General features: G+C 55.7%; 6 protein-coding genes across 6 annotated transcripts; 4 read left to right on the top strand and 2 right to left on the bottom strand.

Moving 5' to 3' along the window:
• Nucleotides 1–520: 520 nt before the first annotated feature.
• Nucleotides 521–5,011, top strand: B0I36DRAFT_364851 (uncharacterized protein; the record flags this gene model as incomplete). Its single annotated transcript, XM_046159045.1, has 4 exons — nucleotides 521–736; nucleotides 808–3,612; nucleotides 3,665–4,286; nucleotides 4,347–5,011. 4 exons carry the CDS (start codon nucleotides 521–523, stop codon nucleotides 5,009–5,011), a joined length of 4,308 nt encoding a protein of 1,435 aa, XP_046010478.1.
• Nucleotides 5,012–5,533: 522 nt separating this feature from the next.
• On the bottom strand, nucleotides 5,534–7,123 carry B0I36DRAFT_364850 (UV radiation resistance protein and autophagy-related subunit 14-domain-containing protein; the record flags this gene model as incomplete). The annotated part of the gene is made up of 2 exons (XM_046159044.1): nucleotides 5,534–6,459; nucleotides 6,517–7,123. 2 exons carry the CDS (start codon nucleotides 7,121–7,123, stop codon nucleotides 5,534–5,536), a joined length of 1,533 nt encoding a protein of 510 aa, XP_046010477.1.
• Nucleotides 7,124–8,840: 1,717 nt separating this feature from the next.
• On the top strand, nucleotides 8,841–9,942 carry B0I36DRAFT_141849 (uncharacterized protein). Its single transcript, XM_046148384.1, has 2 exons — nucleotides 8,841–9,126; nucleotides 9,186–9,942. The coding sequence occupies exons 1-2, from the start codon at nucleotides 9,097–9,099 to the stop codon at nucleotides 9,900–9,902; spliced, it is 747 nt and encodes a 248-aa protein (XP_046010476.1). The 5' UTR covers nucleotides 8,841–9,096; the 3' UTR covers nucleotides 9,903–9,942.
• Nucleotides 9,943–10,972: 1,030 nt separating this feature from the next.
• On the top strand, nucleotides 10,973–13,384 carry B0I36DRAFT_327620 (casein kinase II subunit alpha). The gene is made up of 7 exons (XM_046154494.1): nucleotides 10,973–11,383; nucleotides 11,756–11,797; nucleotides 11,867–12,045; nucleotides 12,163–12,357; nucleotides 12,419–12,481; nucleotides 12,556–12,912; nucleotides 12,973–13,384. The coding sequence occupies exons 1-7, from the start codon at nucleotides 11,311–11,313 to the stop codon at nucleotides 13,087–13,089; spliced, it is 1,026 nt and encodes a 341-aa protein (XP_046010475.1). The 5' UTR covers nucleotides 10,973–11,310; the 3' UTR covers nucleotides 13,090–13,384.
• Nucleotides 13,385–13,748: 364 nt separating this feature from the next.
• Nucleotides 13,749–17,405, bottom strand: B0I36DRAFT_413174 (uncharacterized protein). Its single transcript, XM_046161991.1, has one exon. The coding sequence runs from the start codon at nucleotides 17,273–17,275 to the stop codon at nucleotides 14,045–14,047; it is 3,231 nt and encodes a 1,076-aa protein (XP_046010474.1). The 5' UTR covers nucleotides 17,276–17,405; the 3' UTR covers nucleotides 13,749–14,044.
• Nucleotides 17,406–17,845: 440 nt separating this feature from the next.
• On the top strand, nucleotides 17,846–19,869 carry B0I36DRAFT_141760 (autophagy protein Apg6-domain-containing protein). Its single transcript, XM_046148382.1, has 2 exons — nucleotides 17,846–18,010; nucleotides 18,116–19,869. The coding sequence occupies exons 1-2, from the start codon at nucleotides 17,926–17,928 to the stop codon at nucleotides 19,567–19,569; spliced, it is 1,539 nt and encodes a 512-aa protein (XP_046010473.1). The 5' UTR covers nucleotides 17,846–17,925; the 3' UTR covers nucleotides 19,570–19,869.
• The last annotated feature ends 34 nt before the right edge of the window (nucleotides 19,870–19,903 follow it).

Below are 19,903 nucleotides of genomic sequence, written 5' to 3'. Positions count from 1 at the left end.
GGGTTTGCTACAGCACATTCACGGGCCGAAGTCAGCAATACGCCCTCTTAATTCTCTGACCGTAGTCAATCATTGTGCTCGTCTCGGCCTCCTCGTGCAATCAATCGCCCACCCCGAGCATGCAGCGCCATGGCATGCCTGCGAACGGAAGGCTTCCCGTGCTGCAGGCTGAAGCTCCAGAGCCAAGCCGCCCACACATTCACAACTGTAAGTGGTCCTGTGCTGCCTGACTTGATCTTTGACTATGGTGCAAGTGGCCGCCCCACTCCTGGCCCGCCCCGGCGGTTGTTTACTTTGGCCCTTGTCCCTAGAATTGACAACCAATGTAAACATGACGCCAGGTCAGGCCGCGGTACCCCTGGCGGAAGCCCTTTAACGCGACTTTGGGGACTCCCCACCATTTGCATGTGCATCGCGTGCCACCGCAACACCCCCAGGTGATGAAGTAGCATCCACCAACAATTTTTGTATGATACCGCTCCGTCCACAGCGCGAGGAGAACCGCGCATGATCGCCCGCAATGGCAGGACGAGCTGAGACAACATTGCCCGCCACTAGACGCCCGCGCAAATCCACGGGCCACTCGCCCGTCCGCAAGCGAATCGAGAAGGAGAACATCACCGTCGACATGGCAAGCTCTCTGGCAGCCAACGCCGGTCGCAAGAAGCTGCGCAGCAAGAGTATCGGTCCCGGCGGCCTGGACGGGCTCAAATCCGCTGCTGGCAATCGTCGCGTCGTAAGTGTGCTGCGCGCATTCGGTGTACTCGTGATCATGGCTGTAGTTGGTTGCTGACGAGCTGCATCCAGTCGCTAGCTGCACCTTCAAAACCACCGCCACGGTCGATATTGAAACCCACCATCCCAGTACTGCCCGAGATACCACCTCATAAGCCGCGCGGAAAAGGAGCCGACAAGAACCATAATGATGCTGCCAGCACCTCCGGAACCAAGGTCGCTCTAAGGACCGAGGAAGAACAACAAGCAGCCGCGCGAGAACGAGAAGAGCGCGAGAAAGCTTTGGAGAAGGAGAAGGAAATCAAGGATCGCCGAGAAGCACGGCGGAAGTCTCTCGCGAATCGACGAGTATCTTTCGCGGCCGAAGCTACCCTTCACACCTTCCACGAAATCGAGTACATGCAAGACACCACCGCTTCGAGCAACTCAAATCGCAGAGCCTCGTCTTCTGGGCAGCGCTCGCAGGGCCAAAATGAGGACGAAGAGCTTCCCTCAACACCGCCCGATCAGACCGAGGATGTAGTACCGGGATCACCAGACGACCAGCGCGATATGCACAAGAAGAGCCGGAGGAGTTCTGGGGCAGGACCTCTTACCTATACGCACAATGACGAGGACACGATGGCTTCGACAGTCTATAGTTCGGATTCAGAGGCTACCGAAGGCGTCATTGAGGCAGACGATGTCGACTCCGATTCAGGGAGCGACTCTGATGCAGATGGTGTTTCTGTCGATCTGGATGTCGATGAGGTGACTGGTACAACTGTCGCTTCATTGGCATCTGCTATGTCCAGGCACTCGGATCTCACGACAGGATCGACCGACACCTTGGAGGGAGCGCTGCGACTTGCGACAAACCGGGCTGTGACACAGACTCTCGACGAGGACGAGGAGATCATCCCGTCTTTCGGGTGGGTGAAAAAGCCCCAACCCAAACCTTCCACGTCGGCCGCGAATCCTGCGGCGAATGGCGCTTTACGGAACAATGAAGACACTCTGGGCAATGTCGACGCGACTATGGATCTCGGCTCCGAAATGGAGCTCACCCGTCCTATTGGTGGTATTATCGACAAAGACGACGACGCAGCAGATGAGAGTTATCTGGATGAAGAGATGTCCATGGACGTGACCAGAGCTCTCGGGGGCATCGTGTCTGGAGCAGGCTCGCTTCGCTCTCACGGCCAGGCGCCAGAGCCTGGCTCGCCCATGAGCGAGGAGAATGATGATGCAACAATGGAGCTCACCATGGCAGTCGGCGGCATCAAGCACCAGCCTCGCCTCTCCGAGGGAGACCTTCTCGAATTCGACGATAACGAAGAAATGTCCATGGAGCTCACAACCGTGCTCGGGAAAGTGTTGCCTGGAAAGCGGAAATCATTACCTGGAAGGCGTCGAATAAGCACTGCAAATCAGGAAGACGCTACGATGGACATGACGATGGACATGACAACTGATCTCGGCCGCATTCTGCCTAACGACAACGACGAAGACGAACTTCTTGACGAAGCGACGGCCGATATGGATATGACCATGGCTGTTGGCGGAATCATATCCGAGCCGTCGCCGGCACGCTCAAGGAGTCAGGCAAAGCATATCATGGAGCAGGAAGTCAACGAGGCCGACGTGGCAACGCCAGACATCAGCTCCTCTGCGAAACGACGGTTATCGGAGGCGGTCAACCCCCCCAATGCCACGACGACCAAATCACCGGGCCGTACTGCCCTCAACTCTCGTGCATTTGGACAAAGTCTGCGCGCGCCACCGTCATCCAGCCCTTTCAAATCGTCCCCTTTCCGAGATCACCCCACCAGCCCTATAAAGCGATCACCTCAAAAACCAGCTCAAGCGAATACGCCTTCGAAAACTGCATCGCCACGGAAAACACCCAGCCAGCCTTTGAATACAAGTCGATTCATGAGTGGATCTCCGAGGCGGACGCCTACATCCATCACCAAGCCAGGTCGGCCGTTGTCAGCCCAGAAGCCCACCTCAGCCTCTCGTATCATGTCTCCCCTGATTGTTCTGACGCCACAGCAAAGGAGGCTTTCTGGACTCGGTGCTGACCGGGCTGGTCTGGGATCTCCGAAAGTAGTTGCCATGTTTGAGCGACGTGAGTCGCTCGGTCAGGCTGCCGAGACCTTCGTGCCTAGAGAAAGCATAGGCGCTCAGCGTGGTGTCTCGTTTGCCGACCCTCAGCTCATGGCTGAGGAGTTTGACAGAGAACTTCAAGAGACAGGCCCTACGGACGAGGACAATAACACCGCAACACTGAGAGACATGATCGCAAGCATGACGCCGAAGAAGAACCCCCTCAATGGCCGCAAAAGTCTCGCGGTTGGCAGTGCAGCAGGTCTTCTTGGCAAGAGACCTCTGGAGCTTGATGACGATGAGGACGACGACGAAGATTTCGAGCCGATGGATGGCGTCAAACGACTAAAGAATCACCAGGGCAGTCCGGTAAAGAACATCCGACTCAACGCGCCGCCAACAAAAGCTGAGACGTGGTCGAACTCTGTCAATTCAACCATGACTTTCTCGCCCAAGAAGAAAGTCCCCATCACGACGTCCCCAAAGTCTCGGAAGTACTTGAATTTTGTCGAATCAGATCTACCGACTGGCACGCTGAGTTTTGAGCACACTATTCGCATGGAAGATGAGGAGGACCAAGATAACGACGACGGGTCGCGCATCCATTTGCAGGACTTCCTCAACATGACAAGTATTCGGTTCATAGAACTGACGACAACCAAAAGCCGGCCTACACAAGGTCCTCGGACGACTCGCGACAGTTTCGTCCCCAACAAAGATGACGTCTCCCTAGAGAGGCGAGTGGTGGCTGGTGCTTGTACCGTCCCAATGCTGGAGCTGTACCAACACGTAAGTTTGGCCATAATCTGACTGAAGTTTCAGCGAGCTAACTCCCAAGCAGTCGTGCCGCGAGCTCAAGAAGTACATCTCAGAGGGTCGTAGGATTATCCGCGAGATCGAGACCGAAACGCTCGAGGAAAACCCGCCTCTGTTCCAGGAGTATATGAACGCCACGCCTGACTTCAAGATCATCATGGACAACCAGTTCAAGAACGTCAAAACTCATGCCCGCCTCTTGAGCAAAGCGATGTGGTATGAGTGGCGCAGCCAGCTGCAGGAGGGCTTAAAGGAGGGTTTGATCCGAATTGGTGAAGGGATGGACAATGATGAGAAACTGCTAAATAAGGAGCAGAAGCTTCTTGACTCTGTCTTGCCTGGTCTCCAGAAGCAGCTTGAGACACTCGAAAGCGAGCATCGAAACCTGCGTGTCGCCGCAGATGAGCTCGCAGACGGTGATCCGGAGGACCTGCAAGCTGCCCGTGACGAGCTTGAAGGCCTTGACGAGGACGTAGCCGCCAAGACTGCCAAAATCGAAACCCTCAGGCTACAGCTGGCGGAGACCGAAGCGTCCATCTCTGACTGCACGCAGCAGAGGACGCAGTGCATTGCCGACATTGAGCAATCCGAGAAGATTCGGGAAGAGTGCAGAGGCTGGACGTCCAGCGAGGTCAGCGTCTTGAAAGGTAAGGGCATACTTCTTGAAGCATTTCGAATCTTAGACATGTGCTGACTTGTGAGTGCAGCCGAGGTTGACAACCTTGAGCGGGCCTATGGCTGGACCATTACTGGAATTGCCGGCAGCACGGTGTCAATGACATATCTCAAGGAAGTCGAGCTCGTGTTCGACATGTCAGCGCTTGAAGGGCGCCAGCCCGCCGCGCAGGTGGATCTTTGGTACATCGCTGCAAACCGAGAGCTGTGCCCCATCCCTTCGACACCAGACAGAGAGTTCTTCTTGCAGTGCATTAGGGACTATGTGCGTTCTGCTGTGCAGGGACGTACCCGCATGAGCGAACTCTTGCCGATCATTAGTCGGTCGTGGGACAAGGCCATCGAGGTGTCGCATAATTTGCGCATACTGAACTCGACGTTCCCGACGACCATCAGCCGCACATCCGATTCGTCTGTGCTGGTCCGAACCGTCTTGCTCATTGCGCCGCTCCAGACCAAGGTCGAGATATCCTTGGACCTTCGCGGCAGAGGCACTGCGGACGGACTCGACGTCACCATTACCCCTACGGCACGTGTCGTCTACGGCGAGCACTTCAAGGTGGACAAGGTTTCTGATTATCTGTCGACAAACCTGGGCACCAACCTGCTGTCCCAAAAGACGGCGGATCAGGTCGGGTCGTGGAGTAATGTTGTGGTCGACCTCCATCAGCGTCTGCTTGCGCGTGGACGCAAGTGAGTACAGCAGATGGCACAAAAGAGAGATGCACATGGTTACAGAGACTGAGGCAGTCCTGCCGGCCTTGACGAGGTTATGATGGATGTGAAATGTTTTGGGTTTCAGCTCTCGGGGGTATCGGGGGCTTGATGGTTGAGCATTGCTTTGTTAGGAGTTTCTGGTGGTGATGGAAGGCGCACTCGGGATCGGGCAGCACACAGAAGACATTCCTACTGCGCAATAAACAACGCTTAGCGATGAAACCACCTTATAATGGACATCTGAACGACGCTTTCCCTTTCTGCCTTCCAGTGCGTGGCTGGGACCGCGGAGCTGCTCTGAAGCATTTTACTAGTGAGAAATTGAGCATGATTTAATTCACTGTTTTTGTCCACTCCACTGCATGCTAGCTTCTCCTAGACAGGTCAAAGACTTGACCCAGGCTTTTCACTACGCATTCTGTATTGTCTTTGTATTGTCTCTGAAGTCTCGTATGGTTTTGCCCCCCAGGTCGACATTGAGATGCACCCTGATGCTGAGAAGCTACCCAGGAGTCCTGGCCCTGATCTTTGTCCACCCGTGACTCTTTTCCCGCGGTGGGGCTACGGATGCTCCTGCGCCAGTATTTTGCACGCTCATGAAGCTCTCGAGGCCGTACCGAGCGCCCCCCGACTCGCCGCCGGAGCCCAGGTGAGTAGAGGTCGGCGGGGTTCCGCCAACCATGACTGCGTCCTCGAGGCCTTCTGGGACAAAGCCGTCGTTCTGCACGAGCTCCCACTCGGCCGTGGGGTACATTTCATGCGCGAGCTTGGCCTTCAGCTGGTCCGCGAGCTTGATGGGGTTCACCATGGCGAAGGACCTGGTGAGCTTGTTGCCTGCCGCTGTGGCGAGCGAGGTGTGCATCGTGCCGTGCGAGTATAAGCCCATGCGCGGTGCCGTCTTGGCCAGATCCGCGTGCTGTTGCTCAGGGCTGTCGCCGGTGCTGGCGTCGGGCGGGCTCAGAGGTTGCTGCTGGCTGCCACGGTGCATCGAAGAGTTGATGAGCAGGTTGTACATGTTCCTGCCAATGCTGGCAAAGTCCTCGAGACTGTCGGCGACCGGCACCCCTTGTGTCCGGCAGAGCCACACTATATCGTATGCTAAGAGGGATACGGCCTCTATGAATGAGTTGAAAGCTGACGGATCCTCTTTCATCAAGGCCGCGAGCGGTCGATCTATGTATAGCGGTCGCGGGTGTGGCACATGCTGGAACTGCCGGTCTAGCGGGTCTGGCGGGAGCGGGGATGAGCCCGGGAAGGCGACATTACCGTGATGATACGATGACACCAGTGAGAATATGGTTGGCCGGGGGTAGTCATTATGTGGCAGTGTGAGCTCGGCAGGTAGGCGAATGGCGAGATAATGAGAAGTGAGCCACAGCAGATGGCTGATGTGGCCGAGGGAAGCCGAGATGAGCTCTGGTTGTGCGCCTGCCGCAAAGTCAGTCTGGGCCATGCAAAAAATGAGGTTTCGTCCCCATGACTTACTGTTGAGTTGGTGTAGATCCACGATGTCGATGCCTCCTATTCTGTAGTCGTACCGAAGTGGACCACCACGCTTGACACGTTGGAGCCTATATAGCTTGGCAACCTCGAGGCAGAGGGCCGCGCGATACTGTGTCAGTCCTTCATATTCTCGGTCCCAGCTGTATTTGGTCATCCGGATCGTTTTCTTGGTCTCTTCCAGTTCACGCTTCCGCCGCGCGTCGACCCCGCTACTTGCTGCAGCGAGATCGGTCCTCTGCCGCGCAATCTTGGCCCGACGTTCTTGGATCTGTTTCTTGGCCATATCGATCTCCTGGCGCAGCTTGTCCGCGGACGCGATGATTTGCTCGGTCCTCTCGCGTGCTATGGCCTCCTTGGATGCGCAGTTCTCGACATGTATACGAAGATCTTGTGCTTCCGCACGGGCGCCGGACGAGGAGCCATCGCCATCGGACAGCAGTTTGTTGATGCGGCTTTCGAGCGTTTCGGATTCTATGAGAACCTGCGCATGGCTGATACGCCCGGGGTACAGGGCATTTCGCGCGTCGACCACGCAGAGAAAGGGGAGTTTGGCTGGGTGATGGCCGCGCTGGCAGATGTCGCAGTTCATGGTCGTGCAATGGCGGGTGTTGCGTTGGCTCTTTGGCGCTGCTCGGGTTTCGAGGGCAGCTGCGCGGCCTGGGTTGTAGAAGCTCGTTGCAGGTAGGATGGCATATCGCTTTGCTGCCTGCGTCAGATGCGCTGTAGAAGATGCTGGTTTGCGCAGTTGACGAGGTCGAGGCGGCGCTGGATCCCGTGATCGGGGCCCGTGGCAGGCAGTGACGTCGCGGTGCTTATCAGATGATTCAATCTGTGGGGGCATTCACCCCAGGGGCCCAACAGTGCGGTACCTATCGTGTAGGCTGCAGGCGGCCAGCACTTGCCTCCTTAAGGTATCTGTTACTCCACAACCACCTTGTGGACTCTGGACGCGTTACCAGATGTACCCATGTGCTGATCGCTGGCTTTTGTGAGGATGTTGGGGGAGTACAGCATCTGGCAGTGCGCCCAGCACTTGAGACCACTGCAATGCGGGCTCCAGCGTGCCAACTGTGAGGTTCAGGGGTTCAGCCCACTGAACGGGCAGCGTGTGGACCCACTGCCGCGCTGGCCCACGCTCTGGAGCTCCTAAGGTCTGCCAAAGTGCCTGCACAACGCAAAGAAAGTGGCACCTGCTTCCGATAGAATGAACATACTAACCTGCCAGCTAGAAGATATTTCAAACCCTCGTCGCCCAGGCTTGCACTCGAGCCCGGGAGCACTAGTACTCATCACCCTGAAGATTGCGGCAAAGACCTTCGTTCCAATCCCGCGCGTGGTTCGCAAGCTGGTGATCACCGCCTTGGTCCAGCATGTCTACCACTCCAAGGTCTGGATCTCCCGTCGGATCTCACGGCTCCGGTACCGTGGAACGACCAGAGCAATCCATGATCGTCGAACACTCTATGCATGCGGATTCGCCCGGGAATAGGATTGACGGAGCTGCTGACTTCCACCCGAAACAACCTCAACTCCAGCGTCTAGTCACCAATGGTGCTAAGGAAGGCCGTCCTGGCACACCAGGCCCGTCAATGGCCGACTTCGACTGGGCCGATTTCGAGCAGCGATATCTGGACGCCTTGGAAGAAGCAGATGGGAAAGAAAAGAAGATACTCGATGAGTTCAATCAGCTGGTCGAGGTAAGTTGTGCACTCATTCCCTCGCGAGCAAGCCTGATTGACCTTGGCATAGTACTTTGCTGCTTGGGCAGCTGCCTCGTCTGCACACGACGATGAGAGAGCTATCAAGAGGTATGGCAAAGCGGATCACGGCCTTCGAGTAACATGACCAGCTAACAGCCAGTCTAGGCTGCAAACGAGAAGCCGCCATGTGCAGCTCTCGGAGCAGACACTCACCCAAAAAAAGCAGCATTGTGAGTACATTACTCCGAATAACCAACATCCAGATCTGAGCTGAGGTTGATTCGCCATCCGCAGTGTCCGAGGTTGTCAAGGCTTTCCAAAGCGCACTTGCACTTCTTAGTTTGACGTGAGCGTAGCTCTCTGCAAAGCTCTCAAGGCTGCTTCGGCCGCTTCATACGGATCATGCTATGTACTTGATATGCTTGGCTGGAGAGGATCGAAGTCCCGAAGGTTTCATTCTCTGCTTCGGACTACTCTCAATCTTACAGCCAGGCTCCTACTCGAGGGCGGAACTGCTTGCAACATCGTCCAACCACCACTTACACCACTCCTTCATTCATAAAAAACGGCATGCTATGCAAGCAGCTGGCCAATCTGTAGACCATTTTGCGTCACATCTCCCCTGGTCATGGAGATGCCAGAGGAACTCAGTTTGTCAAGAGGCCTGGGCGCCGCAGGCAAAGTGGGGCGACTTGCGACGCGCTTTGGAGCTCCATCATTCGTGATTCTGCCTACGACACCTCTCCTTTGCAACTCAGACTTCATTCCAACACAAAGTCACACCGACACTTCTGCCTCAATGGAGGGCGTCTGTCGCGCGCTCGATGCACACGGCTGATACCGTGCGAGAGTCCCCAGGATCATGGCCTTCAAAGTACCGCACATCTCACAGGTTCGTGGAAGAAGCGTACCATCATTGCAAACTTTGGGCAGCAGCTAATCTTGGGTCAGGCAGAGATCGCTGCTTTCCACGACGCACACTTTTCGCCTACTGCCTTGAACCACTTCACGGTGGACTTCCTCCCTTCTGTGGCAGCGGAGCACTCTCGAGAATTCCACGACAGCAAATCTCTGCAATACGTGCAGCATCTCGGGGATGATCTAGAATGGGATGACGAGTACGAGGATGATGGCCTTGGCTACTATCCTGATGGCGTCAAACGCACCCTAACTGATGAGCAAATTGAGATTTTCCGACACTCTGAGCTTGAGGCATTGCGACGTGCCGATGACAAAGCCACAAAGCTTCGAGACGAATCTGCCAGACTCCTCGAGCTTGCACGCCATGCTGATGCCGAAACCGATGGCGACTTCAGTGAAACAGTTCCGAAAGATCACCGAGTGGCTACCAGCGGGACTTGCGCGGCGATTGTCGATCTCTCATCCGAACCACAATCTGGAAGCGAGGATGGCGAATGTGAGGACGACAACAGTACCCAGTCGATGACGGAGGCTGAGGCCAAGCGCCTGAAGAAGAAGCGCGCACGCCAACGCAAGAAGGAGAAGAACAAAAAATTCCATCCAGAGCCCAAAGTAGACCTGCGCAAGAGAACCTGGGACGTCGTGGACGCTGGTATGGACAGCCTCGACTATGATGAGCGCGAAAACGATCACGCCAAGCAGTTAGGACTCGCTTCCAAAAGACGGCAGATCTCATACGACGACTGAAACCTCCCGCACGAGCATCTGGCAAAGTACTCTGCGGTGAAGCACTCCGGTACCACTATCGCTCTTAATATGCGTCCCTCTACAAAGTAAGACTCAGTTATTTCCTTGCACTCCTGCACGCTCGCAAATGATGAGAACCTTAGTATCGTCATCCTTAGGCTGAAGTCTGGCGAGGGACCAGGAGGAAGCCAGCTCTGCTGTCGGATCTGGTCCTGAAGCTGTCGCATGTCGAGTCTATTAATCTTCTCTCTGAAAATGAGCTCTTTGTCCCACCCTTGCCCATTAAAGTACACGCTCTGTTACGGAAGAAGCACCCTGTTAACGACGCTGTAGATCTCCATTCCGACGACTGCGAAATCAAACATCTTGAAAGTGGCAAGTCTCGCATTGACCCGGTAGTCTCGCCAATTCGAGGGTCTTGTTGACCAGACGCATGTGGCTTCCCAGCTAGACTGGTGCACCGCACGGGAGGCACGCTGAGGCTGCCCCTAGGCCACACGTCCTATGTGATACGTGGGCCCCCGAACATTTGCGGAGATCAAGTCGATCCGGCATGATTGATTGACTGCAGCCTCATGCCAAAACAGAGGCTTCACACGGGCACGGAGCTGAATAGAATAGGCTTGGAAGGGGAAAGCGCCGGGCTGGTGATGGGCAGACAGAACCCAGTAGTCTGTTGGGGGGTTGCTTCTTCAAGATGTCTGCAGGGACTGCTGACGTTCTGTGGAAATGCAATGATGCTTCCGCCCAAGCACCTTTAGGATTGACTAGGATACATGACCGCAAGCCACTTGTGAATCCGGGACTGTTGATCGAGACGTCTTGAAAGTTTGACAGGTTGTGCACCCTAAGAAGTACCTGTGAATGAGTGCAGGCAGTGCGCAGCAGCAGGTACCTGCCAGTGAGTGGCCTGCAAGGTTCCAAGGTTTTGGCGTGGGCTTGTGTGCCCGCATGCCGGCGTAGGCTGGGCGGGCCCGCCCCTTGGCTTGGGCCCGCCAGCCCAGCGCGGCCCACCTACGATGCCTGGCTGGGTGAGAAAACACAATCGGCGAGCCACCACCCCTCCACCACCAACCAGCAAGCAACCTGGAGCCAGGCGGGCTTGGCTGGCTATCAGCTGCACCAAAACACCACGCACACCTGCGATAGCCCATGGATCTGCATTCTTAACGCCTCGCACCGCAGAACACCCTTCTGCACCCTCACCTCTCCCGCCGGCCGTCCTCGCCGTCACTGTCCTCTGCTGTCCGTGCTGCAGCCGCCGAATCCTGCACCGCCCGCCCACCCATCGACGGAACCGACAGGCACACCCCGCCTTTTCTCAAGGCCTCCGACGCCGCTGCGTCTGTCCGAAAGGAAGCCTTCCCTTGCGCATCACGCTCGAGGCCAACCGGCTCCCGCAATCACCATGGCACGTGTCTACGCCGACGTCAACCAGAACCTGCCGAGGAGCTACTGGGATTACGACAGCGTCAACATCAGTAAGTCCACGCCGCGATGCATAGACACTTTGGCAGCGGGCGTGCCTCGACTGTCCTTGACCGCGCCAAGCACGGGCACATCTTGGTCCTGGATGCGTAGGATCGTGGCCCGAACGAGTCGCGGCGAGGCGAATGCATGGACCGACCGGGACGCGGGGGGTTGCGACGCTGCAACTCAGCTCGACCACCTTCATCACCCACGTGCACAACCCCCTGCCTGGAACCTCTACTTGTGATGACCGGTGCTGCCACGGTCGAGCCCGTCTCCTTGAGAGCCAGGACCAGCTATGGCGTTCAGATGCGCCCAACGACTGTGCTTTTCTGTGGACCCTAGATTTCGAGATTTGTGAACTAACGGGCAATTGTCCACAGGCTGGGGTGTCCTTGAGAACTACGAGGTTGTACGCAAGATCGGTATGTCGTTTTCCACCGTCCGCGATGCCATAACGACCCAGCAGCCAATCTAACCGTCTTATCATGCAGGCCGCGGAAAGTACAGCGAGGTCTTTGAGGGAATCAACATCGTCAACTACCAGAAATGCGTCGTCAAAGTTCTCAAGCCTGTCAAGAAGAAGAAGATCAAGCGTGAGATCAAGATCCTGCAGAATCTATCGGGCGGACCAAATATCGTAGCTCTGCTGGACGTTGTCCGTGACAGTCAGGTCAGTGAAGGATAGCCCAAGCCGGGATGGAGTGGTGACGACTAGGGCGATTGGCCGGTTTGCCCTTGCCACTCACGATGCACGAATATCGAGCTGACATGTCCTTTCGGGTCATAGTCCAAAACACCTTCTCTCATTTTTGAGAACGTCAACAACACCGACTTCAGGAGTCTGTACCCAAAGTTCAACGACATCGATGTGCGGTACTACATCTTCGAGCTGCTCAAGGCTCTGGACTTCTGCCACAGCAAAGGCATCATGCACAGAGACGTTAAGCCTCATAACGTTATGATCGATCATGAGAACCGGAAGGTGCGTGCTCGCTGTAAATTCTACTGTCGTTGTTTCGCTCTGTGCTAACTTGTCATATCAGTTGCGCCTCATTGATTGGGGTTTGGCGGAATTCTACCATCCCGGCACGGAGTACAATGTACGAGTATGTGTTCATTTGGAACCCCCCAGTAGAGTCTCTATCGAGTCATGGCAGTCTGTGCTAACATGTTCGAACAGGTGGCCTCCCGATACTTCAAAGGTCCTGAGCTGTTGGTCGATTTCCAGGAGTACGACTACAGCCTCGACATGTGGAGTCTGGGTGCCATGTTCGCTTCCATGATCTTCCGGAAGGAGCCGTTCTTCCACGGCAACAGTAATTCTGACCAGCTCGTCAAGATCGCCAAGGTCCTCGGCACCGATGATTTGTTCGACTACCTCGACAAGTACGAGATAGAGCTTGACCCACAATATGATGATATCCTCGGCCGCTTCCAGAAAAAGCCGTGGCACAGCTTCGTCAACTCTGAGAACCAGCGCTTTGTTAGTAACGAGGCCATTGACTTCCTGGACAAGCTCCTGAGATACGACCACCAAGTGAGTGAACCACTATTCCCCAATCAACGATGGTATCAAAATCGCTGACCAATGACTCAGGAACGTCTGACTGCCAAGGAAGCCCAGGCGCATGCCTACTTTGAGCCGATCCGAGACGAGGCGACACTGAAGCAGTACCTCAATGGTGCCACCGTCAGCTCAGAATCGAGGACCTGAGGATGCCCACACTACTGCTGATATTTCTCTCTCTCTCTCTCTCTCCTGCTTCCTGGCCACGCCTGCAAATCATTATCACATGTCGAAGGCGAGCAATAGAAGGACTAGGTCACAAATTCATGCTATGTAGTGAGGGTGGAGGGGAGCAAAAGCGGCAGCATGTATGAGGAGGGGAATCAATAGTGTCGCTTAGCACCTCAGCCAGAAACGCAAGATAAAGCGAGCGCTCATTCGGGGCCAGGTAGTCTCCCATATATCACCCAATTCCAATATACCCTTGCGAAAAAAAAGAAAAAAAGAAGCATCATGAGAACGAGCGCCCAGCACGGTAACGTCTGCTGTTTTGTGAGCCCATGTGGTGGTATTTGCTTCAGTGCTTCCGGAACATCATAATAAAATGTGGACGGTGGCGGCAGAGGCGTAGTGGCTTGTCCTCCGCCATATTGACTGAATATGCAATAATCGTGCTGCACTTAGGTTCTCTACTTGGTGCTCACGGATTCCTGAGTTTGGACGTAGTGCTTACAAACTCGCACTTGAGGATGAAGCCATCGAGACACCAAAAGGCACCATTCGAACACATTGCCTCTCCGAAACCCGATTCAAATATCTGAGGAATTTTAAGAAGATCCAATCGTAGCCTGGGCGACTTTACTCTGCTACATCTTTCGGGTTTGCAAAGGAATGGGATTGATTTTGTTTTGTAAAAGCACGTTGCCATGTCTGGCTCACGTGCTAGTTTCGGCCAATATTCGTCGCCTTGGTGATTCATCGGCTCTTTTTGCAAGAACGTCACCGCTGGATTTGGGGGTATCTAAGTCTAATTACTCTTTTTCTTTATTTACATTTATTCGTCGGGGTGTTTTGTGACAAAAACGGCTCTTGGTGACTTTTTATTGCCACTCGTGTTCCGTGTTTCCCGGCCGCTCATTTCTGGCCGTCGTTCTGGTCCTCGTCATATACAGCACACGAGGCAGAAGTCTCGATCGCAGGTGAATCCTCCAACGCCGCAGCGCCGCATCGTGCCTCCGGGAGTCTGGACGAGCTCGCCCTCTGAAGAACCGCCACCATCTTCGTGGCTGACGTCGTCGTCCTCCCGGATCTGAGGTTTGCTTTGATCACTACCGTCATCTCCTATGTGTCTCCTTCTTTTTCGATTGCTCGGTGTCTCAGTGACAACTGCTGGATTTATGCCGCCACTCGTAAGCGTCCTCCGAGCTAGAGGCGAGATCTGCGTGGTCTTTGAAGGGCTGCTGCCGGCCGGGACACTTAGACCAGGCTTACTCCGAGTCACTAATTTGGATCTCGCCCCCGTCGAGCGATTCGCGGTGGCAGCCGCGGTACACGGTAGAACTTGAGGCGTGACAGACGACATCCGGGGCTCCACGCCACGAGCGTTCTCAAAACCAAACCCAGTCTTTCGTCGTCGTGGAACACCGGCTTCGGCAGATTCGGAGGCGTCTGCAGCTGTGACTGAGCCAGTATGAATAGCGGGCTTACTATTTGCATGAAGACTCCGGCGCCTGCGTGTCGCTTTGGAGGTCTCATCAGGTGTGGACGGTCGACCAGGTGGCGTAGAAAACCTCTGGCGATCTGCGATCCCAGATCGCGTAAGCTGACTGGGATCACCTGAAGAACCGCGATAGCTGGCTGGGAATGCTGTGCTCAGTTCGTCCTCGTCACCATCCACAGCTGATGGATCGGGGACCAAATTGCTCAACGCAAGCACGCGCCTCCTGACGTACGAAGATGTCTTAACCTTGATCTCCTTGAATCTGTGTTCCTTCGGGGTGATGGGTTCATCTTCAGGTCCAGTTGCCGTCAAAGAAGACGACCTTTCTGTCGAAACAAGACCATTGCCCTCGGTTATTGGTTGAGGTTCGAAGTTGATCTTTGCTGCGGCCGCTGTGTCATCATCATATGGAGTATTGGTGGGTGAGTTGCACCGAGAAGACAAGTGACTGCTGCGCCGGGGACTGCGAGTGCGCGCTCCTAATAGCGACGCATCTGCATCTTCACCTGCTCCTGAATCCGGTGTATTGTGCTCCAAGGATTCTGTGGCCATGCCTTTTGTTGGTGATATCTTTGGAGGCGGAGTCATGCTGGTCCGTACTGAAGGCGAGGGCATCTTATCCTCCATCACATTGATTGTGCCCTCAGCAGCCGGAGGTAGAGCCTCACCCGAGGGTTCGAATATGCTCGAGGTGAAGATAGCGTTGTTGACATTGCCAAATGATTCAGCCGAGGCTTGCCTTACCTGTGCAATGACTGGCAAGGGTGGTCCTGGGGAAATAGACTTCTCATTCATCGGTACAGGACAGTCGTTGCGTATTTGGGAGGCGCGCAAAGGATGTCGTACGCCCAGGTCTGTGTCTTCATCGTCTGAAAACCCATATGTAGGATCAACTTCGTTCCTCCGAAATGTCTCGTGTGGTTGGGATGCAATGTTCGGGGAGCAGGCGTCCGGAATAGGAATGGATGAGCTGGGCTCCTGCGAATCTCGAACAACCAGTCCGCCTGCTCGCAGAGGCGAGCGTACTTCATGACTTGTTGCACGAAATGTGCTCACGGTCGGCCAAGATGACGCTGGCTCCTGAGAGTCTCGAATTATCCTCTGCGACGAGAGATCAGGAGAGAGCTCTCGGCCGTGTTGTGTCCCTTGGACGTCGTTCTGCAGATGACTCGGGCGAAGTCCACGCAGCGAGTGCCTCAGCTCACCGTTATCGTCGTCATCAGACTCCAACAGGCTCTGTTCGATTTCCAGTGTTGAAATCAACTCGCCATAGAACTCGGTCTGCTTGCGAGCTCGACCCGACTTCCTCTGTGCATCGCTGACTAGTCGCAGTTTTTTCCTTCTGGCCGTGGGTTTCGTAGCCAACCTCTTGGTAGCCCCAACGGGCTTTCGCCTACGGGACGTGAGGCTCTTTCTATAAGCTCTCTTGACCGGAACAGTAATAGTATCGGAAATAACAGGCAAATCTCCATCTTCTGGAGCAGCCTCCACCTCCTCGGGCCCTTTCCTATGGGCCGATTTCTGCCGTTGCTTCACAGACTTCTGGGGTGCAGCATCTTTCAATGCAAGAGTCTGATCCACTCGGAGGGGCAGACCGGTCTCGTTCTCGTCTGGCAAGCGGACCTTTCGGGGTCTGCCGCGTTTCCTCTTCACCACGACCACGTCGTCTGCCACAAGATTGCTGGTGCCCTCAGTCTCAGGGACCGTTTTCGGTTTCCTTGCGCGGATTGCTTCGCTCTTCTTGGCCTTGGCGCTGTTTCGGATCTTGCGCAATTCTTTGACCTTCTTTGCGACGTTTGCAGAAGCCTTCTCGGCTAGCGGACGCCGAGAGGGCTTCCGACTCGACTCTTCGTTTCCATGAGACTGCTTGGCAGCATATGCTGGCACCCCATAAGACAAGATGCCACGTTGGCCGATCGTAGCCGCCCTGGTCGATGAGGAATGGTGGATGGCACCGAGAGTGGTTGTGGACTTCTGAGCCTGCACAAAAGACTTGGCATTGGTGAGACGAGAGTGGCTGTAGCGACTCAGCATGTCGGACAGCGATCGTCGCATGCGAGCTTGGCCGAAGCTGTCGTACTGCAGGAGTGCTGGATTGAGCAGAGGCGGTGCGCTTGCCATGCTTGTGCCATGGTACGCACCTGTCGACATGTCTGATCTAAAGCTACCGTTCTTCGGCGGACCCAGCGCCTCGGCTCTGTCGAGGTCGGGTAGATCTGCCGGCAGCGTCCAATGGTTTTTCGTGCTGTCAGAAGCCGTGCTCACAGGATCCTGTAAGGCCATGCCAGGCACGAAACCGTCAGAGGCCGAGTCCATTTCCGTGTCACTGGCATCATTATCGCTGCCACTGTCGCCGCCGTGGTCGTCATCATCGTCCTCCTGCTGCAGAATAGCCTCGATGTGGCCATTGTCGACCACCACCTCTCCGGTGTGAAAGTCGATCTCATCGCCAATGCCTGTAAAGTCCTTCTCATACTTTGCAAAGATGTCCTCGAAGCGCGACTTGAGGCGGGATGCCGCGTTGGCACGGCCTCTGTCGAGCTCATAAAGCGGATCCTGCTCAATGTCGAACTGTACAGGGTTCATGGACAGCTCGTCCTCTGCGACATCGTCGTCATCGTCCCCATCATATGAAGCTGGGCCCGTCCTGGGTCGTTTTGAGGGTGGCTCCATAGAGGACTGAGAGAGGTGCTGAGGGGTGATCCTCCATTGAGACGACTGGGTGCTGGCCACCGCAGGAGGTGTGCGCTGGAGCTACTGCTGTCACGGCGTCTGCACGTGCCGGTCGTGAATGCTGAACGTCGTCGCGTAAGGTGGGTGAGCCAGCTGTTCGTCCAGTGAATGTACCGTTTACTTCCCTCTCAGTTGACCGATCAACCAGCCCCACAAGCCACCACGCAGGTGAACATACACTGTGCTTGACCACGAGGACTTGGCGTCAAAGACAGTGCTTTTCTAGCGAGTCACACTGTCAGAGCACATGCCTTCACAACAGGCTGGGCCCTTCCATTGCTACCCACCATGCGCGCCGCCCTGTGACGTACATCCCACCTGCTCATGGGACATCAGGAACATCACGCAGATCCTCCACCACGACCGCGAGCGGGACGAACCCTTCCTAGCACGACGCCAGCATTCATTGAACGCTCCTCTACACAATGAGCTTGTGCGCCAGAGTACTGTAAAGACGCCAACGCGACTGCGTGTGCTTGCTGCTTAGCCACACCTTGTCGACCTTCGCTTCAACTGCGTGCGCCTCGCACCACATTCCGGACGCCTCTCAGTATGGGCAGCTCATCACAGGCACTCGACACGATCTCGCAATGTATTGCCAGAAGTGCCGCACGCCGCTGAAGCTTGACAGCTCATTAGCGGAGCTCAACCCAGCCGCCTTTGACCTGCTTGTCAGTACGTCGGCACCCTCCCACTTGCCTTTCGCTGTCGCTGTCGCTGCCGCTGCCGCTGTAGTGTGACCTTAGAAGACGACTGGCTGACACGAACATGACCCAACAGCATCGGCCTCGCAACAGCAGCACCTAGCACCCCCGGTGTCTTCGCGCCCGACCTATCCTCACGATGCCGAGCGACGCGCCATGTATGAGCAGGCCTCGAAACACCCGGCGGCCGTCTCGACTAGGAAGCCGGGCAGCACCACGCAGGGGCGTGATAACTCCATGTCCTTTGTCCTCCTGACTGAGTCACAAGTCGCGCCGCCCAGGCTGACGACGCCAACATCGCCCGCACAGCGAAGCCTAAAGGCCCGTCGCGCGTCCACAGGCTATGGCCAGAAACAGGACCCCACCTCGGCTCTACCACACGAAACAGATCGTGTCAACCGGCTGTTCGAGATTCTCTCGGCGCGGTCAGACATCGATCACCCAATATGCGTCGAGTGCACGGAACTGCTTGTTGATGGTCTGCAGAAGCGGCTTGAAGCTGCCTCGAAGGAGCGAGACGCCTTTGCCGGTTTCCTCAAGCAAGTGCAAGCCGACGTACCAAGCCGGGAGGAGGTCGCCGAGTCAGAGCGTGCCCTTGCCGCAGCTAAGAAAGACGAAGCCGAGTCCATGAAAGCGCTGCTGGAGCTTGAAAAAGAGAAGGCCAAGCTGGATGAGGAGATTGCCGCCTTGGAGGACGAGTCGCGGCAGATCGATGCTGAGGAGGAGCAGTTCTGGAGAGAACGAAACGAGTTCTCCACGCAGCTCGCCGAGTTCCAGAATGAGCGGGACAGCATCAACTCTAAATTCGATCACGACTCACAGCTTCTGACCAAGTTGCAGCGAGCAAATGTCTACAACGATACCTTCTCCATCCACCACGACGGCAACTTTGCCACTATAAACGGGCTGCGGCTTGGGAGACTGTCGACCAAGCCTGTAGACTGGCCCGAGATCAACGCAGCATGGGGCCAAGCGCTCTTGCTCGTCGTCACGGTGGCGGACAAGCTCGGCTACAAGTTCGAGGGCTACGAGCCTCTGCCCATGGGTTCCACATCCAAGATTGTCGAGCTCAAGCACCCATCACCGTCGTCCAGCCGGCTCGGCGCGCGGGAGCGCGTCGGCCCGCCCCCGGCACCGAAGCGCGACGTTTGGGATCTGTATTTCTCAGGTGACCTCCTGTCGCAAGTTTGGAGCCGCAAGTTCGACAAAGGCATGGTTGCCTTCCTCGAGCTCGTGCGCCAGCTCGGCAACTTTGTGCACCAGCAAACCAAAGAGGAGCACCGGCGCGCCGAGCTGGAGGGCGGGTACCAAGCCGGCGGCGGTGTTGCGGCCAACATCCCTGCGCCTCTGACGCTGCCGTACAAGATTGACGGCGACAAGATTGGCGACGACCGGATAGGCCACTACAGCATCAAGCTCGGCATCACCAACGACGAGGGCTGGACCAAGGCGTGCAAGTTTGCGCTGACCTGCTGCAAGTTCCTGATTGCGCATGCAAGTAACGTCAGCCATACCGCGAACGGGAGATAGCCCGACAAGACTTTGGTTGTTGAAACGAACCAGCACGCAACACGAAGACGAAATGGGGCCACCAGGTGGAAACGAATGGTCTGCCTAGAGTCCTTGATGGGCGTCCCAATTCAAGTACTCTGGTCTGGGTTCATTTTGGAGGTTTACTGCCAACTTGTAAGGAACATCATTTTAGGGGAAACTGAGCCAAGTGTGTAGGAAAGCCCACACCACGTCAGTCTTAACTGGACTTCAAGTACATCGATGTCAAGAGAGAATAAAGTGCAAACCACATCGTCTTGCACCGCCAGAATCCATCCGGGTCAACCGACGAGAAAAGCAGGGTCTCGTGCTA

The sequence above is a fragment of the Microdochium trichocladiopsis genome, assembly GCF_020744255.1.
Source record: "Microdochium trichocladiopsis strain MPI-CAGE-CH-0230 chromosome Unknown B0I36scaffold_7, whole genome shotgun sequence".
Taxonomy (NCBI): Eukaryota; Fungi; Ascomycota; class Sordariomycetes; order Xylariales; family Microdochiaceae; genus Microdochium; species Microdochium trichocladiopsis.
This window is presented reverse-complemented; position numbering and strand designations above follow the sequence as displayed.